The following is a 25,613-nucleotide window of genomic DNA, read 5'->3' on the forward strand; positions in this document are numbered from 1 at the left end:
TGCGCGGCGGCCCCGCCCGCACGCGACGTCACTTCCGCCCGCGGCCCCGCCCCGCGCGGCCTCATTTCCAGGAGGTGGGGGAGCTCTGGGGCCGCCCCCAGGGGTCGCCCTGCCCCGGGCGGCCCCCGAGATGCCATCGCAATGCTAGATTCCTAAGGCTCCTTCAGTTCCCCAGTGAGCATCTGGGCACAGGAACACAGCCAGAGGGGGGCCACAAACGCTGGTCTGCGATGATGGCACCAGTGCCAGGAGCTACAGCAGGGCTAGCCTAAGTCTGACTGCTCCCCCTCCTCCCTGCAGCACTTTATTTCTTAAACGGAAAAAGTTAGCATCACCAAGCAACCCTCCCCCAGTACTACTCAATATGAAATGGCCCAAAGCAGGAGACTCAAAGAGTTTTATTGTGGAAGTGCTGACAGTGGAAAGTGACAGTTGAAAGCATACACAAAGACCTGGGTTCCCATGCACATCTACACTGCCCCCACCCAACCACGCACGGATTTGTCCTCTTTAACAATCATGTTCTTTCTGTGTCTGTCACTCGAAAAAACTAAAGATCATTTTCCATCTCAATCCCATCCCATAATAGTAGAGACTATCTCCTAATTCTTCAGACCTCCCCTGTCCACAAATCCTAGGGAGCACTCTCAGGACCCTCTTTGGAGGCTTCAGCTGGTGATGTGAGAGGCAACTCAGGCATTAATTCAGGCGGGGGGCCACTTTCTTCTTTGAGATTTCCCTGATAGAGCCTGCGAAGGCGGGACAGTTCTCTCTCTGGCGGTTGCTTCCAGCTGTACCATGGGTACCAAGGATCTCCTGAAACCAGAGTGGGGGCTGGTGGAGTAGCACTCACAGCTCCATGAGAGGTACTGAAGTCAAGGTCCCGGGGTTCAACCTGCGGAATGTGGTAGCTGAGGAGACCTAAGAGATTTAAAAGGAGAAATGAGCCAAGCCCCAGGGGCTCACCCTTTGTAATCCTAGCAACTCAGGAGGCTGAGATCTGAGGCTGACAGTTCAAAGTTAGCTGGGGCACTAAAGCCCATGAGACTCTCCAAACCACCAGAAAACTGGAAGTGGTTCAAGTGGCTGAGCATTAGCCTTGAGCTGAAGCGCTCAGAGACAAAGCCCTGGCCCAGATTTCAAGCCCAAAGACCCACAAAAAAAAAAAAAAAAAAAAAAAAAAAAAAAGAAGGCTGAGAGTGGCCGAGTGGTAGAGTGTTTGCCTAGCATGCACAAAGCCCTAGGTTGGATTCCTCAGTACTACATACACAGAAAAAGTCAGAAGTAAGCTGGGAGCTGGTGTCTCACACCTATAATCTTAGCTATTCAAGAGGCTGAGATTTGAGGATTGTGCGGTTCAAAGCCAGCCCAGGCACTAAAGCTGGTGAGACTTTTATCTCCAATTAACCACCAGAAAACTGAAAGTGACATTGTGGCCAAAGTAGTACAGCCATAGCCTTGAGCTAAAGAGTTCAGGGACAGTGCCCAGGTGCAGTTAAAGCCCCATGGCCAGTTTAAAAAAGAAAAAGTCAGAAGCAGTGCAGTAATGCTGTGGCTCAAGTGGTAGAACACTAGCCTTGAGCAAAAAGGCCCAGGGACTGTGTAGGCCATGAGTTCAGGCCATAGGATGGGGAGAAGAAAATAAAGATTCAGGAGAGAAAATAAGGGGCAGCAAAATGATGAAAGTGACACAAAAAGTTCCCGGGAGAGCCAGCCTAGCTGTAATCCTAGCTACTCAGGAGGCTGAGATCTGAGGATCACGGTTCAAAGCCAGCTCAGGCACAAAAGACTATGAAACTTTGTGTGTGTAGGGGGTCATGGGGCTTGAACTGGGTCTGGGCACTGCCACTGAGCTCTTCAGCTCAAGGCTATCTCTCTACCCTCAAGCCAAGCCCCACTTCCCATTTTCTAGACATTAATTTGAGATAAGAGTCTCAGGGTTTTTTTTCCTTTTTCTTTTTTTTGCCAGTCCTGGGCTTGAGCTCAGGGCCTGAGCACTGTCCTTGGATTTTCTCAAGGCCAGAGCTCTACCACTTGAGCCTCAGCATGACTTTCAGCTTTTTTCATGTATGTGGTACCAAGAAATTGAACCCAGGTCTTTGGGCATGCTAGGCAAGCACTCAACTACCAGACCAAACTTGTCTCAGGTCCTTTTGTGCCTGGGCTGGCTTTCAACCTTGATCCTCAGATCTCAGCCTCCTAAGTAGCTAGGATTACAAGCGTGAGCCCTGCTCCAGGCAAGAATGTGAGACTTTTATCTCCAGTTAACCAAAGAAAAGGGGAAGTGGGACTGTGGCTCAAGGGTAGGACAGTAGCCTCGAGTAGAAGAGCTAGGGACAGAGCCCAGGCCCATAGTTCAAGCCCCATGACCCATTAAAAAAAAAAAGAAAAGAAAAAAGTTTCAGGAGATTCTTATCTCCAATTAACCACTTCCAGGAGTGTGGCTCAAGGTGGTAATGACAGCCTTGAGCAAAAGAGCTCAGGGATATCACTAGGTTCTGAGTTCAAGCCCCACAAGCAACAACAATGTTGGGGGGCGGGGGGGGGAGGATATCTTAAAGCCAGGTACCAGTGACTCAAACATGGAATCCTACCTACTCTAGAGGCTGAGAGTAGATATCACAGAAGCCAGCCAGGCATGAAAAGGAGACTCATATCTCCAACTAATCAACTTCTAAGAGGAAGAGTCTCTCCAACTAACCAACCTCTAACAGCAAAAAAAGGTAAAGAGACTGAACCCAGGCCTTGAGTTCAAATTCCAGTACTAGGATAAAAACAAAGCAAAAACAAACAAAGACTATTAAAACAGGTAGGGTGCCATCTTTTCTTTTTTCTTTTGTTGGTCATGGGACTTGAACTCTACGTCTGGGCGTTGTCCTTGAGCTCCTCAGCTCAAGGCTACCACCCTATCCCTTGAGCCACAGTGCCACTTCCAGTTTTCTGGTGGTTAACTGGAGGTAAGTCTCCAGGATTTTAGTGCCGGGGATGGCTTTGAACCACGATCTTCAGCTCTCAGCTTCCCGAGTAGCTAAGATTACAGGTGTGAGCCACCATGCCCAGCTGCCATCTTTTCAAAGAGGTAAGAGCACTTATATGCATCTTTCCGCCCTGAATCACCTTTCTTACGCCAAAGAAAACTGCCATTTCCTATCTCATGCTCACCATGCTCCCTGGCTTTGTGGATGGCCTGGGTCAACTTCTTGTGCTGCTTCATACACACTCCTGTGGAAAGAAAAATTAATCCGGTGCTCATTCTGTAAGCCACAGGAAATAATCCTGGCATATGCTGACAGAGGGCTGGATTTAAAGATAGGCCTTTACTTAATGATCCATGTCCTTAACCTTTCCCCACCTAAGACGAATTATCCCCTTCTTCCTCTGAGAGGTAGAATGAGGACTAGCTCTCATTACTATAGTGACAATGGCAAAGAAAAAGGGAGCTGAAAGCATAGCAATAATTGGACCTTCTGACTTTTTTTTTGAATGTGTGTATTGGTTCTGGGGTTTGAACTCAGGGCCTAGGTGCTGTCCCTATGCTTTCCTATGAACTTTCTTGCCTGGACCTACTTTGAACCATGATCCTCAGATGTCAGCTTCATGAGTAGCTAGGATTATAGACCACTCCTTCTGACTATTGAATGTAAACAATAAAAAGCCCTAAAGGCTGAGAATGTGGCTTAGTGGTAGTACTTGCCAAGAATTCAAGAAGCCCTAGGCTTCAGCACCACATAGAGAGAAAAAGCCGGACGTGGTGCCTTGGCTCAAGTGGTAGAGTGCTATCCTTGAGCAAAAAAAGCATGGGGCTAGGGGTCAGTGGCTCAAGCCTGTAATCCTAGCTACTCAGGAGGCTGAAATCTGAGAACCACAGTTGAAGGCCAGCCCAGGCAGAATATCCCCTGTGAGACTCTTATCTCCAATTAACCAGACTGGAAGTGGTGCTGTAACTCAAGTGGTAGGTCACTAGTCTTGAACCCAAAGAGGCTCAGGGAGAAAGCCCAGGCACTGAGTTCAAGTCCTAGGAATGGCAAAAAAAAAAAAAAAAGTTTGGCCTAGTGCTAGAGTGGTGCTTGCCTTAGCATGCATGAAGACCGGGTTTGATTTCTTAGTACCACATATGTAGAAAAAGCCAGAAGTGGTGCTGTGGCTCAAGTGGTAGAGCTGTAGCCTTGAGAAAACCCAAGGAGGACAGTGTTCAGGCCCTGAATTTAAGCCCCAGGACTGGCAAATAAATAAATAAATTATATCATCTTGAATTGACATACAGTTTTAAATTTGAAAATTGTAATGAAGTGACAATTGAGTAATAGTGTGCCTACCTAGTGAGGCCCTGAGTTCAAATCCCAGTACTGCCAAAATAATAAAGGTGACAATGAAGTAATTTTCATTTACCTCTGAAGAATTACATTTAGATAGTCTGTTTACAGAGATACTTGTATCTTTTGTTTATATATAAATGTTTCAAAGTATCACCATTAAGCTAAGATTTCCAAAAAGTATAGGCACATTTTACACATGCCATAAATTTGAGCCCCCAAATACCTGGTGTCCAACTGCATAAACAAGAAGTGCTCCAAGGAAAAGCTACTCTGGTACAGACAGTGATGACAGGCTAACCTGTATATGGGGCATGGAAGATAATACCCGTGTGAGCGCAGACAAACTGCTCCAAGAGCTTCACATTCTGTGGAGGAAAATGGTAGAGAAACATAAGCAGAGGGAGAAGTAGCAAGATCTTTGGAGATTAAAAGTACATAATCCTCATACATTCACCAAGATACCCTTTTTTTCCTCCTCCTCATTCATTTTTTGGCCAGTCCTGGGGCTTGAACTCAGGGCCTGGGCACTGTCCTAGAACTTCCTTTTTCACTCAAGCACTCTACCACTTGAGGCATAGCTCCACTTCTGTTTTTTTTGTTTTTTTCCTTTCTGTTTAGGTGGTACTGAGAAATTGAACCAGGGCTTCATGAATCCGGAGTAAGCTTTTGTGCTAGAGGCTAGAAATCTACCACTTGAACCACAGCTCAATTTCTGCCTTTTTTTTTTTTGGGGGGGGGGGGTCATGGGGCTTGAACTTGACCTGTGTGCTGTTCCTGAGCTTTTCAGTTTAAGGCTACCACCCTATCCCTGGGCACTGTCTCTGGCTTGGACCTCTGTGTCGGCTATCCTTTTTATAACCTGTCATACACAGCTGAAACATTCCCAGTAGAAATATGGATATTTTTTTCTACACTTCTAAGTTTAGACTATAAAATTCCTGGGCAAGGAATAAACCTTTGTAGTACAAAGCATATTAAAGGGTGAAAAATTGGAGAAAAGCATGTTTTGGCATTGCCAGAAACAATTATTACAAAATGGACTATCGACACCCATAATTCCAGCATTCAAGGAGGAGGATCTTAGCCAGGCGCCAGTGGTTCATGCCTGTAATCCTAGGATTTCAATTTCAAGCCAGCACAGGCAGGAAATCCACAAGGTAGGGGTGTGTACGTGTGATATGGGGCTTGAACTCTGGGCCTGGATGCTGTCCTTGAGCTCTTCAGCTCAAGGCAACCTCCCTACCTCTGGGCCTGGGCGTTGTCCCCGAGTGCTTTGCTACTGTCCTACCCCTGGAGCCTCAGCCCCACTTCTCGTTTTCTAGTGGCTAATTGGAGATAAGAGTCTTGGGTTCTTTAGCGCCGGGCAGGCTTTGAACTAGGATCCTCAGATCTCAGCTTCCAGAGTAGCTAGGATTACAGGTAAGAGCCACTGTGCTTGAGACTCTTATCTCAATTAATCACAGAAAAAGAGAAAGTAGTGATATGGCTCTAATGGAAGACTGTTAGTCTTGCACAAAAGGAGAGTAAGGACAGTGCCTAAGGCTAGAGCTCAAGCCTCAGGACTGGCCAAAAAAAAAAAAAAGTCTATAAAGGTACCAGAACATAAAAACATGTTGGGCGAATACAGTAATATCTTCAACATTATGAAGATGCTCTAAAGCTAAATGTGCTCTCTGGCTAAAATGTTCTCCTTACCCTAAAGTCGATGTGCAAATTATGATCCCGGCAGATGGGGCAAGGATTTCCAGAAACTTTATTTTTACGCTGTAGAGAAGAAATTAGCAGTTAAACATATCCAAAAACTTGGGAAAAGTTTTTGTGCTGTTGCTACTGTCACTCCACATCCCACCTAGTTGCCACCCTCAAACACTCACAATACATGTCTTTCGAGTGGACTGTGGGGGTACGCCTCCTTTGTGATTTCTGCGATAGTCAGCCCAGACAGGGCCAGAACCATAGCGATTCTCATATTCTGAAATAAAAAATCATACAAGTTACATCAGGGTGGGAGTACAGGTGTCTCTGTCAATGTAGTTCAGAGCTCACCTGACCCTCCCCTTTCCCAGTTAGGTATACCTTTTGATTCCAGATATTTCCAGGGTTCATTTTCATAGGGGGAAATGGGAAGCTCGGGCTTTTCAGGGGAAGCTTTGATGCAGAGAGTCTGGAGGGGAACCTAAAAAGGAAGGGGGGGGAAAAAATGAAAGAATAAGTCCAAGGATTCAATTGTTTTGTTTGTCCTTTGGGGAGAAGAGGAATGTGTGCTCAGAGTATTACTGTCACTTAGCAGGAATATATTACAGAAGGTATTATTTGGCAGGCGTTAAACTGACAAATCAACAATCATTGTCCAATGTCCAACTGAGTTCTATGCAATAATCTAAAGGAACAGGTATCTGGGAAACTAGCTTATTAGAGAAGACAATGAAAAACCTGGCACACAAAAGGTATTGTGCTTTAGGGGAATCAAGGGAACCTGGTGAAAAGGGAAAAATAGGGCATTTATCCTCTTGGAAGTAAGATGGATGGTGGCACAAGAGATAGATACATGCCAAGAGTTAATCTCCAGTCTAATCCCCAAGTCACTGAGTTGCTCAGTTTTGTTTCTTGTTTTGTTTATGTAGGTCATGGGACTTGAACTCTGAGGGCTATCTCTTAAGCTCTTCAGCTCAAGGCTATCTCCCTACCCTGGAGCCAAGCCCCACTTCTCTGTTTTCTAGAGGTTAATTGGAGATAAGTCTCAGGTCCTTTTGTGCCTGGGCTGGCTTTGAACCTTGATCCTCAGATCTCAGCCTTCTGACTGGCTAGGATTATAGGCCTGAGCCACTCCGCCTGACTTAGTTGCTCTGTTTTATATAAGGTTGAGGGTCAACATTCCATAGAGCAAAACAAATCGGAGTCCTAACGCTTGTTTTAAAGCTACCAAGCCTATCATTAATTCTGTGGTACTTGGATCACTACCTTTCAGATCTTCTTCAGGGAGTGGTCGCTAAGCAAGCCTTCCATCTCGCCCTGCACTAGGAAGAACCTCCAGAGAGGTGAGTACCTGGGGCTGGAGTGAAACCTCAACCCTAAGGACAGAATTAATCGCTCTGTATGCTCTTGTAAGAATTGTGTTCTGGCTACACATATCTTGGCTACCATTTCTCGAGGATAGCAAGGACTGGTAAAAAATTAAGATCCCTTAAACTGAAGAACATTCGAGAGCATGCATCATAGATTTACGTGGTATTATCTAGTCTACGGTTGCCTATATCCAAAGGGTTAATAATCGCACCGTGTTAACTAGTTTAACACGAGGTGGCATCTTGAGAAGTCATACCCCGGGTTCTCAGGCCTCGCACTGGACAAGGGGTGGGGGGTGGAGGTACTGTCCAGCCAAAACACGAGCTCCGGGGAAAAGTGCCCTGGAAGTGGAGGCACGACCTAGAGAAAGCATAACTAGGTTGGGGCTCTGAGAATAATGTCCTCCGAGGAGTTACCTGAACTCCGTAAGCACTTTGGAACCGTAACAGCCTAGGAAACTGGCCCCGTAGCACGTTCAATACGGAGGCTGCCATCTTGACTGTACGCCGGGAGTAGAAATGCCCCCGGGAGAGCGTGTGCGCATGCGCCGGGGAAAATGACAAGGGGAGGGCCAAGAATGACTCCGCACTGCGGAAGAGGGCTGCGTGTTTGCGTCAGCACGGAGCCGTGGGGGGCGGGGAGCTAATTTCAACTGCGTCACAATCGAATCAGTCCTCAAAACTACTTTTTTAAGGACCAGTCCCTACGAGTCATAGAATCTATACTTACCGCATCCTTTGGCAGAAATTTTGAAAAGCGATTTTGAGCGAGATCCCTCCAGTGCGCATGCGCCCGCGGATTTCTACCAATCCAGGGTGAGAAAGGTTGGCCTGGGAGGAAGTGAAGGGCAAAGAGGAAAAGGCGGAGCTAGGTTTTCTGATCATGCGCCCGCCGCCGGGCGGCGGCCGGGAAGAAGGCGGAAGTTAGTGCTGGGGAGTTGACCTTAGCGAAAGGTAGAGGAGCCAATCAGCGGCCGAGCTGCTTTTCGCGCTAGCCAATCAGCTCACGCCTCGCGCACAATGTCTCGCGACAAGGGCGTTTCAATAGCACGTTTGAGTGCGTTGGGTGGAGTCCGGATATAAAAGACTCCGCCCGAGCGGGCAGCCGCCATTCTGGTGTTCGTTTAGAGGTAAGTTTGCCATCTTGCCGTTTAGGGCATCAGCTTTCGCGGAGGGTGTTGGCCTGGGAAGCGGGTTAGAAAGGATCAGGGAGGAAGCCACAGCTTATCGAAAGCGGCTATGACATCCACATGTCTTTAGGACCACGAAGGTGGCAATTGAAGGGTCTTGCGAGGCGTCCCGTACTTATCACATCTTTCTCCCTTGTGTTCCTTTTATCCCAGGTTGAATTTTCTCGGAGAAAGACCACGAGGTTGGCCACGAGGAAAACAGAAACAAGCCGCAGCAACATCTAAGCCCTTCAAAGGATCCTGAGAGAGGGGGGAAAGGGAAAACAGCCGCCACCAGCCCAACCACTGTGTCTTCTGCCCCTTCCCTCCTCCTATCTTGCCCACCCCACCAGCCCACGCTGCTTGGGACTTGAAATCTGTGGCCGAAGGACCGTCACCACATAACTTCAAAAATAATCAACCACCCTCCCTTCCTAAACCCACTCAATTTCACTCATCCAGCGGTTCCTTTTTTGAATCCACTCAGCATTTTTTCTGCGACCCCCCTCCCTAAATGCGGAGTTGGGTGGGGGGGGAAATGAATACTGAGTTGGCCTTTACTTTTTAAGAGACTTTTTGATCCAATGAGACCCCCCAAATAATTGAGTTTTGGGTCCTGGTTGGTTGTTTTATTTTTTTTCCTCCAAAATTTTACCCCCTCCCCCCCTGAGCCCGAGGTGCTGACGTCGCAAAAAAATTGGATAGTAAGTGTCGAATTTTCAAAAACCAGCCTTGCAACAAGAAATCAACGTTTCCCGTTGTGAAACCAAAATAATGAGAGGAAGAAATGAGACCATAGAACCAATATAGAACTGGAGAAGGACCAATCAGGTCGCTTAATCTCCATTAAAAAAAAAGGGCCTTTGGGTCTGAACAGTATAGTTCTCTCCCTTACCACCTTCTTCCCTGCCCTGCTGCTGGCAAGGAGAGGGTGGAGGGAGGACCAGTAAGTGAGGATTTTGATGGTTAACCCTTGGTAATCCAGCAAATTTTCAGACTGCCAAAGCATAAGTGTTTTGCTTTTTATAAGGAGGAAAGTTTACCTTCCTCTGGTTAGCAGTCTACGAAAGGGTTAATGAGCTCACATACAAAAGATGGTGGATCTTGTGGCCCATAAGTCCCACTTCTTTGTGTGTGAGACAAGTAGGGTGCCTTTCAATTTGCCAGATTAATAAGCAATCTGTACATAAAGATTGCAGGGTAAGGAGATGGGCAGAAGTATTAGCTGGCTATGAATTAAGTGATTGTTAAATCCTCTCTATTTTAAAGTAATTTGCTTGGGGGGGTATATTGTATGGTTAAAAATACGTGGCAATCTAGAAATAAAGATTGCAAGACACTTAAATTTAGGACAATATAATCTTAGTATCAGTACATACAAAATAGTCGGGGAGGTAGAGAATGTCTTGTAATTGTTGCAGATTGCATAGGTTATTTAAAAGCAAAAATGATTAACAATTTAACTTGGTACTTTGTGGCGGGGTGTACAGTTAATGGGGAGTTGGTGGGTGTGTGGGGTTCAGGAGTATAAAGTTAAAAGCCATTTAGTGCAATTGAATGCTAGCTTTCTAAAAGATTTGTGTCGTTAAAAGGAATTTTTTTCTTCCCTGCTTCAATATGGCGACTTTCCTTGTCCTTTTGTCTTCCAAGCGGCGTTGCAGGTTGGGTCTTGACCCATTTTTCTCCTGTCCTCCCACCTCAACCCTATTCGTTGAGAGGGGTCCAAGTCCTCCCCCTTTTCCCTTTAGAGGGAGGATGGGGGTGGTCGATGGTAGCAAATTGGACTTAAGTTGCAAATTCCATTCTTGCCCGCAGAAATTGTTCTTTTAAATATTTTAATTGCTTTTAATTTTCACTACGTTCTTACTGAATCAAATTTAGGATCGGGATTGACTTCTGGGTTTGTTTTTTTTTTTTGCGTTTTTTTTTTCCCTTTTATAACGTGTGTAACAATGTAACCAAAGCTATCGGCAAAGACGGAGTCGCTTTTTTAATTGAGATCTCTTCTCCATTACAAGATGGCGTCTCCCTCCGCCTTTGTTGTTTTTCTCTTTGCCATCCTGGCTTAGGGCCGCCCTAGAAACTTGGTGTAGGGGGAGGAGCAGCAGCTTTGGAAGGTGATGTAATCCGCTTGCTTCCTCTCTCCACCCTACTGGAAGCTCCACCCCCTAGCCGCAGCCGTCTGAACTCCCTGTGCCCGTCTTTGCTAGGGAGAAGTCATTTTTCTTATGTTCTTGTATTCTTTAGTTACTATCTTTTAAGGTATTTAACTTACAGAGATAAACAGCTTATAGGAATTAGGTATAAACGCTGCCTATCTCCTTAGGCAGCTCTAGTTTTATTTTCTCCCTGCACTCATCAAAATTGCTTGCAAGTTTAGCTCTCTTCAGTGGAAAAAAAAGTCAGACCTCAAATGTACTTTGAGAATGGGAGATGGGTGTGTTGGGGGAGTCTGAGGGAAGAGAGCTGGAACTTGAAGACAGTTGGCCTAAAGAAGCTGAAATGTACTGTTGCTAAGTCTAGTCCTGGGGCCTCCTTCAGGCACTTGCCTTGTAATCTGGGGGGAGGATGGGTACTTGTAGGGCTGCCTAAGTCACCTATGTTCCCACTTCATAATCTGGGGATAAACTTTTGATTCAATGCCATATTAAGTTCTCCAATTGCTTAGTTCCTGTACATTGGTACTAGGTTGAGAAGTGAATCATTTAGGAAAGGAGGCGGCAGTTGTATACTCGAGGCAGGGGGAATCAAGCTACGGTTTCTGGTAAGCAAAACATTTCTGGTATTACATTTCACAACCTTCATTTCTTTTTTTCTAAGGAGCTACCTTTTTTGAATTTCTTTTTTCCTCTCTAAAAGAAATTCCTTGAAAGCTCGCTGGATGAAAGAAGTAACGCCTTCTTCATTTTTTTTCCTACTTGTTTAGTGCTGTGGCTATTGGTGCATGTTGCAAGCCATGCCCTGAGGGTGGTATTGGGTGTCTGATTCTTTATCTTCCCTCCCCTGCAGCTTTCTCAATCTGATCTTCAGCATACTTTATATAAATCCTTCATCAAACCGTTGGGGATGGGTTGCTAGGCAGAATTTGAAAGCCTTTCTCTGCAACTATCCCATGATGACCTGGGTACAGCTGGGCAGTGTTCTGCTCTGTACAGGTTCTCAAATTACATTATTTCTAGATTGGAGGGGAAAGCCTCGTCGTTTCAATTGACCACAAGTCTTTTCTTTTTCTGTAAATTTCTTTTAAGCAGTTTTCCATGTGCCTCTGCAGCATACCTAACGTACCTTGGGAGCTGACCATTCCACCTACGGGCTACCTGGTTGCTAGTGAGCAAGGGCACTAATAAAGACCTTCCTTTATAATGGGAGATTGCAAGGAAGGTTTTCGAAGGGATCCAGAACCGTCCAGAGAACCTTGGAGAACTTCCATCTTTGTAATCTGGCCGAAGTTCTGGGTGTATTTCCTGTGGATGAGGATGATATAAGTGATGTTTATATCCTTATTGAAATCCAAATAAGGGTTTGGAGGTGTCATGTACTTGCAAATCTGACAAGGGCTTAAAACCACTTTGAAGAGAACACCTGTGGAGTGTAGTTCAGTGCACTACTAGTAATTATGACCATGTGTAAAAGCACTGAGGAAAGGGAACAAAGCATTTTCATTTCCAGAAGTGCTAAGAACTTCTAAATTAAGATAAATATATGAGGCTTTTATTTTTCTGAGCCAGTTTAGTCCATTTTCCTTAAAATGTAGGCAATTACTAGCCAAAATGAGATTTTTTTTTCATATTTCTAAACCAAGTAATTCAAGTAAAATTAACTTTTGGGATCAGGGATAAAATGCTCATTGTAAGGACAATAGGAACAGTCCACGTACCTTGGGTCAGTAGTACATTACTCTGACCATAACAGCCTCGGAAGCTTAGCTTATGACAAAGTGATAGAGCACTTGTTTATTACCCTCTTTTGTGTATGTGCTACCTTTAAGAAAATTGGCAGCTCATTAAAAAAAATATAGCCATTCTTGGACTATTTGTGGTTCCAGGAAGCTTCTCCAAGCTTTGTTTCAGGATCTAGATCATGAGTGTCTAGGTAATGTTTTGACATTTGGTCCCTGCTTTCCTGGTCAACACACTTGCCTTTGCTGTAGACCTGTTCCAGGAATGTTAGGCTCTTAGTTTCTTCTCAAATACCTTGGAACTTCTTTCTTTCAATATGTAGGTCAAAGAACTAGAAGAGTTCTTAATTCAAATGAGGAAAAAGCTGCCTGAGAAAAAGCCACTGAGAAATCTCAACATTTTATCATAATTGGTACTTATAAGACGAATTTAATTGCATTTCCAAAATAGTGGGAAACAAATATTCTAATATTTCTATTTTCTCTTCTAGCTTCTTTGTTATACCTTTTATTCTGGCTTGCTTGTTTATACAGATAGGAATTTAAAAAGCACCTGGATCTCACTTCCAGCAGAGGGCACTGGACACAATGTAGCGTCCTAGTCTTTGTGTTTTCCTGCCTGTGAATGGCTGTTCTCTCCCATCTTCCTCTTAAATGAAGGGTGATTAGAATTCCTGGAGGATGTTAGCAGGCCTATTCCTCTTAATTCGATGTGATTCAGGAAGTTCTTCGTATTTATTTATCTCTGTGTTTAAATCAATGGAATCAGCTGTGTTCAGAGTTTGAAGTGATTAAGGCTTCTTGTCAAATTTCTGCTAGGTGTATGTGTATATACATAGATTTTTTTTTAATTCCTTAATGTCTTGATTGCTTATGAGATTTATTATTACTCTGGGCCCATTCATTGCTTTTTCAGTTTCCCAACAGATGGGAAGTCTTTACATATCTTTTTCTTTATATCACTATATGGTCTGATGACAAGGGAAAAATTCCTTTATTCCTGTTTGTCTCTTTAGAAATTATTTTATTTCTGTGGGGTTAGCCATGAACTCTAATCTGCTTGGATATTTTTTTCTCCTCTGACCTCAGGTTCCACTTCTCCTGGGAGTTCCAGGGCAGCTGTGACAACATAATTTAGAAAATAGTTTTTGTGCCGGGCGCAGCTGGCTCACGCCAGTAATCCTAGCTACTCAGGAGGCTGAGATCTGAGGATTACAGTTCAAAGCCAGCCCGGGCACTAAAGCTATGAGAGTTTTATCTCCAGTTAACCACCAGAAAAACTGGAAGTGGAGCTATGGCTCAAGGAGTAGTGCTAGCCTTGAGCTGAAGAGCTCGGGAACAGTGCCCAGGCCCAGAGTTTAAGCCCTATGACCGACCAAAAAAAAAGACAAAATAGTTTTTGTACATCTCTTAGCATTTCTTTTTCATTTTTGGTGCTAATCCAGGGACTTGAATTCGGCTGAGGTGCTGTCCCCAAGCTTTTTTGTTCTAGGTTTATACTGCACAGGCTGGTTTCAAACTAGGAATCCTCAGATCAAAGCCACCTGAGTAGCTAGGATTATAGGCCTGAACCATGGGCCCCTAGCAGTCTCCTAGCATTTTTTACCACATCTCCAAGTTGTTCATCTCAGCATTTCTTACTGAATTGCCTCTCCATGCTCAGCCTACAAGTTTTAGTTTTCAGAACCAAGATTGTATTACAAACCCCACCTTACTGCTTGCTGCCTCACTGCTTGCTGCTGCTTACCTAGGTTTTAGAGATTGACCTTTTCGTTGGGAGAAGTAAAAGATGGCTATTGTTTTATTTCTCTCTCTGGTTTGTTAGAAAACAGTACAAGGGTTTCTATTGTAAATATAGTCATCTTGGTGAAATACTGACTTCACCTTCCGCCTGGGATCGTATCTGTCCTCTTGTGCTAGATAAAGGATTCAGAAGGATGCCCTGCTCCTTTCCTATTCAGCATTAGCTGTCACCTTAAAGCGCATGCGGATGTAGCTTTTGTTTTGGTCCCCAGAAGCCTGTTTATAGTGGTGGTGTGAATAAAAATCCCTATGAGAATCATCTTGATCCTAAACAACTTGCTTCATAATTGTACCTTGTCCATGAATGAAGTTTAGCTTTTAATTAACCGCTTTTGCCAACCCTGTAAAAAAAGGGGGGGAGGGTTTTTTAAAATTTTCATGACAATTTTTTTTCTCATCTTTAGCTTTATTCTATATAATATTTAGATTTAGGCTTCTCGGGGATCTTGGACTAGTGTGATTTTTGAAGGAAGGGGCCAGATTCTCCTCTTTGCTTCTGAGAACACAATTATTTCTCTTTAACTCTGAAAAACATATGCAGAATTTGGTTAAAGAAGTAACATCAGGGTTGAGGAGGGCCTCGTTTGCATCTTGTTTTCATACTCCTAAATTTCTGGAAGAATTTCTCCCCATTTTTCTTTTAAATCAGCTTCTACCTCAGCTAACGCATGGCCTGCCACTTAACAGTGACTATGGTTCTTAAAAGGCTAAGATGAAAAGACATAAGACAGCCCAGACATCTAAGATTGGCCTAGCTTTTGTCAAGCTACTGGATTTTTTTTTTCCAGAGTAAATTTGTTAGTACAGGAGAAGTACTTAACAAGCAAGAAATAAACGTCTAGTAGCACAATATCTTGTTACGGGAACTGGGATCATAGCTGTCAGTGTACTGCTCTAATGGACATAAATATGACGTTCAGCTGCCCTAAGAGGACGGAGCAGGGAGTGGGCCAGGTGGGCCGCCTAGTCCACTGCCAATTGTCCTCCCATTCAGTCTTGTCAGGGTCGTTTTCTCAGTGATCAGGATCTATTCATTTACCTATCTAGAAAATACTCTCAATGTAGATTGATTAGTCACTATTTTTGGTTAAAACTGATAGCGTTTATTAAAGAACTGCCTTTGCTGCCCATTTATCCTGTGGTTTTGTTTTGTCTTTCAGAAACCATAATCATGGGTTCGGGTCCCATAGACCCCAAAGAACTTCTCAAGGGCTTGGATAGCTTCCTTAACCGAGATGGGGAAGTGAAGAGTGTGGATGGGATTTCCAAGATCTTCAGGCGAGTCCACTACCCTTTATGTTTATTCGCTGGGAGTAGAGCCTGCTTTGTTGTGATATGGCTACTTGAGGCAGCTGAACTGGCTATTGTGGAGGGGAAGGAGAGATACACTAAATTGAAGGGAACTGAAATTCATTGATACTAGAAAAGGTTGATTCTGTGGTTTCTAGCCACAATGAAAGCCTCAGATTTGGTCACTCAGCAGTCCCAAAGGAGTCAGATGTTGCAGAGAGAGAGAGCCTGAATTTTTTATTCCTGTGGGGCCCTGCTCACCTATCCAAAACATCATCTTTCTTGAGAGATCATCAAATTTTCCAAGAAAAGGCAAATCAGTTCCGTCTTAAGTGGACTGTGAAGGGCTAGACTCTACCTAGAATCACTTCAGCTGTTTGTGTGTATTAAAGATGGGGCAAGGCTCCCCTTTCAGATCAGAGACTTGATTGCCTCATTGGTTACCTTTCATCCTCCTTTCATGGATTTTCACATCCATAAGGGGCCATGTCCCCTTCCTAGAGGCTTGTGACTTCCCCTGTCTGAAGTAAAGATCTGTCATCTGAGGTCTGTAGGTAGGTACTCCACGGATTAGATGCATCTGTAGGAGGAAATGTGCTGAGCGTGGTGGTGCACACCTGTAAGCCCAGACCTAGTTGGCTGAGGCAGAAGAATTGTGAATTCCAAGCCAGTCTGGGCTATATAGCAAGAGCGTGCTTGAATGAGTGAATGAGGCTGCTATATTTCTTTTTTAATTATTTATTGTCGGGATAATGTATAGAGGGGTTACAGTTACATTCATCAGGTAGCAGGCGCATCACTTCTCACACACTGATACCCCCCGAGGCTGCTGTATTTCTAACTCTGTCTCCTCTTCTGTAGTCTGATGAAGGAAGCACGAAAGATGGTGAGTCGATGCACATACTTGAACATTCTCCTGCAGACCCAGTCATCAGAAATACTGGTCAAGTAAGTTGGGATCTGATTGGCTGGAATGGGAAGATGTAACTAGAAGTTGGATGAGAGAAGGCACAAGGTTCTGTGTCATTAGTAGGGGATCAGGCATGTATAATATGGTATTTCTAAAACCCGTTATTCTGCTTCTATCTTTTTGAAGATTTATTGATGTTGGTGGCTACAAGCTTCTGAACAATTGGCTGACATATTCCAAAACAACCAACAACATTCCTCTCCTTCAGCAAATTCTACTGACCCTGCAGCATCTACCCCTCACTGTGGACCATCTCAAGCAGGTACCTTCATGTGTGTGTGCGTGTGCGTGTGCGTGTGGCACATGCTGCTCCTGGGGCTTGAACTTGGGGTCTGTGTGCTGTTCCTTTAGCTTTTGTGCTGAAGGTTAGTGCTCTACCCCTGTAAATAGTTCCATTTACAGCTTTTTGATGGTTAATTGGAGAGAAGAGTCTCATAAACTTTCCTGCCTGGGCTGGCTTCAAACTGTCATCCTCAGATCTCAGCCTCCTGAGCTCCTGAGTAGCCAGGATTACATATAGGCAGGAGCCACTAGCACCTGGCACAACCCTAATTCTCTTTTTGAGTTAGCCTATGAAAAACTTCCTCTATCTCTAATGTGGGGCAGTTTATTTCTCTAAGGGAGAATGGCCGGGGGGGGGGGGTGTGGGAGGGACAGGAAACCAGGAATTTATATTCGAAGACTTGGTTTGAATTTATTTATCTCCTCTGGAAAATTTGTTACTTGGGTCACTTTTAATAACAGAGCCTCAGTTTTTTCATTTATAAAATGGAAACAATTATGCTTACCTAACTGGATCCTGGATCATTCTAAAGATTAAGAATTTATCTACAGCAGCTAGAAGCATAGCTCAAGTGTTAGAACACCTGCCTAGCAAGATGCTTCCATTCAAACCCTACTACTACAACAACAACAAAAGTAGAATGTATCTACAAAGAATTTGTCAGTGTTAGTCACCATTATGATTAACTATCCCACCATTGTGAGCTTGTGAGTATAGTTAATTGAGTGAGTTTATCGTCCTTCTGGTATTTATTTTTCTGTTGCTCCTGTCTCTTGTAGAACAATACAGCCAAACTGGTAAAGCAACTGAGCAAGTCAAGTGAGGATGAAGGTAGGAGGCCTTCTCCCTGTTGTGGGCTTCTCTCCATTCTGATCCATTTTTTTCCTCTATCCTTGCATTGTCTTTCTCTCCAGCCTTCCTCTTTCTGCCTTACCTTGCCTTTTTCTCCTTATCTCTTCCTTATTCTCAATTCCAAATCAAATTGATCCATTTCTCTACTATTGTGTATAAAATAAAAAACTGTACTTTAACTGAAACTGATTCTTAAGTATACATAGTATAAATTGCATATGCTAACATACATTTTGGGAGAAATACTCTCACTGTCTTTTTTTGCCAATCCTGAGTCTTGAACTCAGGGCCTGGGCACTGTCCTTGGACTCTTTTTTGCCCAAGGCTAGCACTCTGCCACTTGAGCCAAAGTGCCACTTCTGGCTTTTTCTGTGAATGTGGTACCCAAGGCTTCATGTGTGCTACCACTAGACTATGCTCTTGGCCCTAAACTGTCATTATCTTAGAGCTACTTACCCACTTCTTCCTGCTTTTTTCTCTGTCTCTGTCTCTTTATTTCTTTTTTTCAGTCCTGGAGTTTGAACTCAGGGCCTGGGGAGGTGTTCCTGAGCTCTTTTTACTACTCAAAGCTAGCACTCACTTTTGGCCACAGTACCACTTCTAGTTTTTGACTGATTAATTGACTGCGATTCTCAGCCTCTTGAGTAGCTAGAATTACAGGTGTGTGAGCCACTGGGGCTCAGCTTAGTCCTGATTTTTTTGTTGTTGTTGTTTAAGAATTTTTTTTTTTTTTTTCAGTCTTGGGCTTGGGCTCAGGGCCTGAGCACTGTCCTTGGACTTTCTCAAGGCTAGAGCTCTACCACTTGAGCCTAGGCCACTAGGCCAAACTCCCAGCCCCTTAAGAAATTTTTTTTTTTTTGCCAGTCATGGGCTTGAGCTCAGGGCCTGAGCACTGTCCTTGGACTTTCTCAAGGTTAGAGCTCTACCACTTGAGCCTCAGCACTACTTCTGCCTTTTTTCTACGTATGTGGTACCGAGGAATCAAATCCGGGTCTTCGTGCATGCTAGACAAGCACTCTACCACTAGGCCAAACTCCCGGGCCTTAAGAAATCTTTTAAAAGTATTTTAGAGTCTTTAATTTCTATTTTCCCAGTAGTAGATATATTCTACTAGTAAACATTTGTGAAGGGCATTGGCAAATTCCTAACTTTTGGAGTACATCATAGTCCTCATGCCAAGCACCATATAATTTTTGCTCAAGGATAAGGCTTGATCTCTAAAAGTCACAGTCTTTCCTTTAGAGAAGACTTTTAACTCAGAGCATTGTTTTTTGTTTATTTTTTGTGTGTGTATGGTACGAAGGATTGAACTCCGAGTCTCACATGTGCTACATAAGAACTCGGTGTTAAAATGAAAAAAAGATTCCATCACTTTCTATCCTTTATAGTCATATTCTCAGTTTTTAGGTTATTTTCTGCATTGAGCATTTTATAATTTTTGTGACATCAATATCTTTGTGCTCAAAAGCTGCTTAAGACACAGCTGCATCTAGCTTTTTGGGTAGCTAATTGAAGTCTCTCTAGTTTTTCTGCCCGGGTTGGCTTTGAACCATGATCCTACTGGTTAATTGGAGTGCCATGGTCTTTTTTTTTTTTGGGTGGGGGTGGGAGTGGTGGTCAAGCATCCTACTTTGCTTCCTAAAAGATTGATAATGTAGCTGGGAGTTTGGCCTACGGGTAGATTGCTTGCCTAGTATTCATGAAGACCAGGGTTCAATTCCTTGGTACTACATACCTAGAAAAAAGCTGGAAATGGTGCTGTGGCTCAGGTGGTAAAGCACTAGCTTTGAGAAAAGTCCCAGTATAGTGCTCAGCCCCTGAGTTAAAGCCCCACATCTGGCAAAAAAAAAAAAAAATAATGATAATGTATTACTAAATTATTTATTCTTTGGTTTTCTTATCTATAGAGCTCCGGAAATTGGCCTCAGTCCTTGTCAGTGATTGGATGGCTGTCATCCGCTCCCAGAGTAGCACCCAGCCTGCTGGTAAGCTCGTTAGTCCTTTATCCCTGGTATTTATTTTTTTCTCACTAGGCTATGGCCTTTGTGTGTCCCTAGTTCACTGCACTTCTGACATTCTTTTTCTTCAACTAAATGAAATTCTTTCCTACCTTGTATTTCTATGACAGAGAAAGATAAGAAAAAACGGAAAGAAGAAAGTAAGGGTCGAACTACCCCTCCTGAGCGACCTTTAATTGAGGTGAAAGCTGAGACAAGGGCTGAGGAAGCCCCAGAGAAAAAGAAAGAGAAGCCCAAATCTCTTCGAACCACCGCACCCAGTCATGCCAAATTCCGTTCCACTGGTAAGGCTGCTTGCTGCCCTTAAAGGGGAGCAGGCACTCAGCAGCCAGCCAGCTCTCATGCTTTGATTATTTTGATTTATAGTGTCATACTTCCATGTGAAAGAAGGAAGTCTAATGAGAAGTGTTTGTGTGCATGGGGAAAATGCAAGGCTAGCAGATTTTCTGTGGGTGGGAGCAGGGAGGAACCATCATGATCATGAAGTACAACATCATATTTTCTTCCCAGGACTAGAGCTGGAGACACCATCTTTGGTGCCTGTAAAGAAGAATGCTACTCCAGTCGTAGTGTCTGACAAATATAATCTTAAGCCCATCCCCCTGAAGCGCCAGAGGTATAAACATCATTGTGGATTTCTGAAGGGCCCGGTGTGTGGGCATATGGGAAAAAGAGGCAACTCAGACTATGTATTGACTGTTCTTCTCTTCCCAGCACTGTAGCTGCTCCAGGAGACACTGCCCCCCCTGCAGAGAAGAAATACAAGCCCCTCAACACAACACCCAATGCCACCAAAGAGATCAAAGTGAAGATCATCCCCCCTCAGCGTGAGTCTAAAGTGGGGTTGGTTGTACTTCAGATTGGTAGCAGGCTCTCCCAGGAGGAGAAAATTAGTTTTCCTTCTCTTTTATTATTTTCCTTCACTTGCCTTGATTTCTTGGCATCCTTTCAGGCTTTTGCTTCCCTGGCAAATTTCCTGTCTAAATCCATGGTTTTCCTGTTAAAAGAAGTGAAGTAGTGATAGGAATTTCCTGTGTGAGCTCTTCTGTCTTGGGCTTTCTGTGTCCAAAGATGAGGCAATCTCTACTGGTTTGTTTCTACTTAGACCTTGTAAGAATATGATTGGAAGGAGGTCTGATGATCATGTGTTTTCCTTTTGTAGCTATGGAAGGTCTGGGCTTTCTGGATGCTCTCAATTCAGCCCCTGTCCCAGGCATCAAAATTAAGAAGAAAAAGAAAGTTCTGTCACCTACTGCTGCCAAGGTATGGAGTTCTGGAATAGGATTTCAATGACAGGGTACACCTGGTACAGGAGAAAAAAGGGCAAAGGGACAAGGAACTACAGGGCATCACAGCGCAGATGAGGGGGTGTGAATTAGAATCAGGCTTCCCTCCCTAATAATCACGGAACTGAACTGCCCTTTCTTGACCTTGGCTTCCTGACAGCTCATTTACTTTTTTCTCTTTCATAATAGCCCAGCCCCTTTGAAGGGAAAACAAGCACTGAACCAAGTGCGGCCAAACCTTCTTCCCCAGAGCCAGCACCGCCTTCTGAATCAATGGACACAGACCGCCCTGGCACTCCAGTGCCGCCTGTGGAAGTGCCTGAGCTCATGGATACAGGTAACCTGGAAACTGAGGAGCTTGTGTAGGTTTTCTGGAAGGTAGGATCTGGGTCTAAAACCTCTCCTGTTTGCAGCCTCTTCAGAGACAGGAGCTCTGGATGCAAAGCCAGTGGACAGCCCTGGGGATCCTAGCCAGCTGACTCGAAAGGGCAGGAAGAGGAAAACGGTGACATGGCCTGAGGAAGGCAAGCTGAGAGAGTATTTCTATTTTGAACTGGATGAAACTGAACGAGGTAAGAGGCCAAGTTTTCTGCCAAATAGGTGTGTATTGGGAATTCCAGAAGGACTTGATTGGGCTTACTCTCCCTCCTTTGCTCTATTTTCCCCCATCATAGTAAATGTGAACAAGATCAAGGACTTTGGTGAGGCAGCGAAACGAGAGATACTGTCAGACCGCCATGCATTTGAGACAGCCCGGCGTCTGAGCCACGACAACATGGAAGAGAAGGTGCCCTGGGTGTGTCCTCGACCTCTGGTCCTCCCCTCACCTCTCGTCACTCCTGGCAGCAATAGCCAGGAGCGTTACATCCAGGCTGAGCGGGAGAAGGGAATCCTTCAGGAGCTCTTCCTGAACAAGGAGAGGTGAGCACGGGTGTTTGTGCCCTTGTACTCTGAGGGCAGCATGACATGGGGAATGAAGAGAGAACTTTAAGGGCCATCTAAGTAATCTTTTTGTTTTTCTTTTTCTCTCATCACCTGTGATATTCCTCATAGTCCTCACGAGCCTGATCCAGAGCCCTATGAGCCCATCCCCCCTAAGCTCATCCCCCTAGATGAGGTAAGTCGGTGACACGGTGGTGGCAGGTGCCAAAGGCCTAGGCTTTGTGTGTTTTTCGTGTCAGGATATTTGCATTCTTCTCATTAGTCCTGACTTCTTCTGTTCCTAGGAGTGTTCTATGGATGAGACTCCATATGTTGAGACCCTGGAGCCTGGTGGGTCAGGCGGCTCACCTGATGGGGCGGGAGGCTCCAAGCTGCCTCCAGTTCTGGCCAATCTTATGGGAAGCATGGGCGCTGGAAAGAGTCCCCAAGGCCCTGGAGGAGGAGGCATCAATGTCCAGGAAATCCTTACCTCCATCATGGTACGCACTCTCCTCCCTTCCTCTCTCCCACTTCTGTGCAACCTCTTCTCCTGAAGTTTTCTGTTTTACCCCAGTTTAGTGTTCATATGTTTTGTTTTATCCCAGTTTTTTGTTTGTATGTTTTGTTTGTGACAGACTCTTGCCATATTACCAAGCTGGCCTGGAACTTGTAATCCTCCTGTCTCAGCCTCCTGAGGACTGGGATTACAGGTGTGCGCCCCACACTTGGCTTAACCCAGTTCTTTTGAGTCTTCCCACCTCCTCATTTTGGTGTTCTTTGCTTCCTGATGGTTATCCTCACACCGTTCACTCTGTCCCCATCTCTCCTCACAGGGCAGCCCGAACAGCCACCCTTCAGAGGAACTGCTAAAGCAACCCGACTATTCAGACAAGATCAAGCAGATGCTGGGTAATCTTCAGGGCAGTCCGGGGGTTCTGGGGTGGAGGCCAGCTGCGAGGTTGGGGGAAGCCGGGTTTCACAGCTGCTGAACAGCAGAGGCAACAAGTGAGAGGGAGGACTGACAGAGGGAACCTAATTTTGCCGTTGGTTTGAGAGGGTCAGTTGGATACACTGTAGGGGAAGCCATGCCTTTCTTCTAGAATCCTCTTGCTGACTGTCCTCCTTCTTTCATTGACAGTGCCACATGGACTCCTGGGCCCTGGCCCAATAGCCAATGGCTTTCCACCAGGAGGCCCTGGGGGCCCCAAAGGCATGCAGCACTTCCCCCCTGGGCCAGGGGGACCCATGCCAGGTAAGGTGGAGACTGGGGACTCACAGTGGGCTGACCTGCTTGGTTTCAGCCTGTGAAGGTTCAGAAGCAGCAGACAGCTGTGGGCTGGGCTGGCACTCAGGACTGGACAGGAAAACTGACTTTCTTCTTTTTTTCCCCCTCACAGGTCCCCACGGAGGCCCTGGTGGGCCGGTGGGTCCCCGTCTCCTGGGTCCCCCACCCCCTCCCCGGGGGGGTGATCCCTTCTGGGATGGCCCAGGCGACCCCATGCGGGGTGGCCCAATGCGGGGGGGTCCAGGACCTGGTCCGGGCCCATACCACAGAGGCCGAGGTGGCCGAGGAGGAAACGAGCCGCCTCCTCCCCCTCCATTCCGAGGAGCCAGAGGAGGTCGCTCTGGAGGAGGCCCCCCAAACGGACGAGGAGGCCCTGGCGGAGGCATGGTCGGAGGTGGTGGACACCGTCCCCACGAAGGCCCTGGAGGTGGCATGAGCGGTGGCAGTGGACATCGTCCCCATGAAGGCCCTGGAGGTGGCATGGGCGGCAGCAGTGGACATCGTTCTCACGAAGGCCCTGGAGGAGGCATGGGCAGCGGACATCGCCCCCACGAAGGCCCTGGCGGGGGAATGGGCAGCGGACATCGCCCCCACGAAGGCCCTGGCGGGGGAATGGGCAGCGGACATCGTTCTCACGAAGGCCCTGGCGGCAGCATGGGTGGAAGTGGACACCGCCCCCACGAAGGTCCTGGACACGGGGGCCCCCATGGCCACAGGCCCCACGACGGCCCTGGCCACCGAGGCCATGATCACCGAGGGCCCCCTCATGAGCATCGTGGCCACGATGGCCCTGGCCACGGGGGAGGGGGCCACCGAGGGCACGATGGAGGCCACAGCCACGGAGGAGGTGAGGATGACACTTGGTACTGTAGGCGTTTCTGGGGAGTTGGGAGGCAGAACATCTGAGGTTTCCCTGTCGCCTTGACCTCCCTGTGTGCATGGCAGTTCCTGCGTCCTACAGACAAGATGTCCGTCACTGGAGGCGTCTCAGGATGGCCTAGACCGGGGTGGTGAGGGTCATGCTGGCATCGCGGCCATATCCTATCTAACCATTCTGCCATCACTCCACAGACATGTCAAACCGCCCTGTCTGCCGACATTTCATGATGAAGGGCAACTGCCGCTATGAGAACAACTGTGCCTTCTACCATCCGGGTGTCAACGGGCCCCCCTTGCCCTAGGGACCGCCTCCCCGCCCCCACCCACACCCTTGTGTGGACTACAGCCTTGCTCCTTCCACTTGTTATGGCTTCTGTGAGGCCCATTTCCCCTTTTCCCCAGCTGATGAGGAGCCGGCCCCCAGTTCCCATCTGTTTGGGTTCCGTGGGGGGTTTTGATCACTGGTGCGCATCGATGTGTACATATTTTCCTCCAGTCTGAGGAGGAGAGAGACTGGACACATTCTGTACCCTGGACTGCTGAAGAGGAGACCCAGTTGGCTTCACTTTATGAAGAGATTCACCCTGTGTCCCCAACCCCTTTCCAGTATTAGCCCTAATGCCTGAGAACCTAAAGCTGGTTATACTGGAGAACCTCTGCTCTCCTGTTGTGGTCCTCCACGTGCACACACGATTCAGACATGGGGTCAGCTGCACTTAGAAACCATCCAGCCCACTTCATTCTCACGGGGTAGGGAGATGGTGAGGGGTATTGTACATCCCACTGCACTGAGAGGGCTCAAGCGGGCTGGAATTGAGTTCTGGAACACCCATCATCCCCACTCCTGTCATGACAACAGGCTCTCTTACTCGAGTCCTTTTTCAAGTACAAGACTTTGCAACCTGTCAACACCCAAATCTGCATTCTGGATCTGCTAGGTTCAATGATGGCAAATTCATGTCTGTGTCCAGTGAAGGTTTTAAAACACTGGCAGCGAGAAAGCCAGTGGTGTTGGTCTGCCCTTGCTTACAACCATTCTGGAGACTTCCTTCCTAAAACACTCAAGACCAGCTTTTCATCTATGTAAGCCTGGCGTGCCAGGCCAGACAAGTCACACTACATGCACTGCCTTTGGGAGTTTACCTGCTCCTTGCCCTCACTGGAACCTTGTCAGTGTGAGGTTTTCAACAACCTCACCCTGCCAGCCACCTCTGAATCCCTCCCGGTTGAAATGATTTTGCCCCTTCCCAGTCCTCTTCACCTGTCTTGGCATCAGTTGTTTTCTATGAAAACAGTGAATTGGTTGGGTTTGTGCAGGGTCTTGGGTTAGAACCACAATGGATTTGAGGATGAGTATTTTTTTCTTTTGGTTTTGTATATTTTGTACATTAATAATAAACAGTAAAGAGAAACAGCTTATTTAACCATTGCTATGTTTGGCCTCTTGTTATAACAACAAAAAAAAACTACTTTCAGGTATATTGTGTGACTGAGTCCTTTGGAACTAAACACTTGTTCTCTCTTCTAGTCAGACCTAGTGGAACTAAGGACTTGTGGAGCTGGGATTAATTCCAGAGT

The 25,613-nt window shown here is 45.9% G+C and overlaps 2 protein-coding genes across 3 annotated transcripts; one reads left to right on the top strand and one right to left on the bottom strand.

Annotated features, from left to right (window-relative positions):
* Positions 1-379: 379 nt before the first annotated feature.
* Mrps18b (mitochondrial ribosomal protein S18B) lies at positions 380-7,936 on the bottom strand. The gene is made up of 7 exons (XM_090356134.1): positions 7,799-7,936; positions 6,393-6,492; positions 6,191-6,288; positions 6,012-6,080; positions 4,615-4,681; positions 3,163-3,222; positions 380-921 (listed from the first exon to the last, which is right to left on the bottom strand). The coding sequence occupies exons 1-7, from the start codon at positions 7,874-7,876 to the stop codon at positions 635-637; spliced, it is 759 nt and encodes a 252-aa protein (XP_090212260.1). The 5' UTR covers positions 7,877-7,936; the 3' UTR covers positions 380-634.
* Positions 7,937-8,015: 79 nt separating this feature from the next.
* Positions 8,016-25,464, top strand: Ppp1r10 (protein phosphatase 1 regulatory subunit 10). 2 transcript variants are annotated; one of them, XM_090356133.1, is made up of 20 exons: positions 8,016-8,197; positions 8,725-9,254; positions 15,412-15,529; positions 16,403-16,489; positions 16,638-16,773; positions 17,574-17,625; positions 19,554-19,631; positions 19,775-19,948; positions 20,175-20,280; positions 20,379-20,491; positions 20,827-20,927; positions 21,140-21,287; positions 21,364-21,522; positions 21,625-21,871; positions 22,004-22,067; positions 22,177-22,371; positions 22,705-22,780; positions 23,010-23,123; positions 23,269-24,003; positions 24,228-25,464. In XM_090356133.1, the coding sequence occupies exons 3-20, from the start codon at positions 15,423-15,425 to the stop codon at positions 24,335-24,337; spliced, it is 2,802 nt and encodes a 933-aa protein (XP_090212259.1). In that variant the 5' UTR covers positions 8,016-8,197; positions 8,725-9,254; positions 15,412-15,422; the 3' UTR covers positions 24,338-25,464. The 2 variants fall into 2 exon arrangements, with proteins under 2 accessions (XP_090212259.1, XP_090212258.1); XM_090356132.1 differs by lacking the exon at positions 8,016-8,197 and adding an exon at positions 8,410-8,511.
* The last annotated feature ends 149 nt before the right edge of the window (positions 25,465-25,613 follow it).

The sequence above is a fragment of the Megascapheus bottae genome, chromosome 22 (genome assembly GCF_031878675.1).
Source record: "Megascapheus bottae isolate mThoBot1 chromosome 22, mThoBot2.hap1, whole genome shotgun sequence".
Classification (NCBI taxonomy): Eukaryota; Metazoa; Chordata; class Mammalia; order Rodentia; family Geomyidae; genus Megascapheus; species Megascapheus bottae.

Bases quoted from the DNA above. Each gene is read 5' to 3' on its own strand.
- Mrps18b (XM_090356134.1), bottom strand. From the start codon at position 7,876: ATGGCAGCCTCCGTATTGAACGTGCTACGGGGCCAGTTTCCTAGGCTG. The intron at 6,289-6,392 runs GTATACCTAACT...TTTTTATTTCAG, and splicing joins GAAATATCTGGAATCAAAAG to AATATGAGAATCGCTATGGT. The intron at 4,682-6,011 runs GTAAGGAGAACA...TTTCCTCCACAG, and splicing joins ATTTGCACATCGACTTTAGG to AATGTGAAGCTCTTGGAGCA.
- Ppp1r10 (XM_090356133.1), top strand. From the start codon at position 15,423: ATGGGTTCGGGTCCCATAGACCCCAAAGAACTTCTCAAGGGCTTGGAT. The intron at 22,781-23,009 runs GTAATCTTCAGG...TTTCATTGACAG, and splicing joins CAAGATCAAGCAGATGCTGG to TGCCACATGGACTCCTGGGC. The intron at 24,004-24,227 runs GTGAGGATGACA...ATCACTCCACAG, and splicing joins AGGCCACAGCCACGGAGGAG to ACATGTCAAACCGCCCTGTC.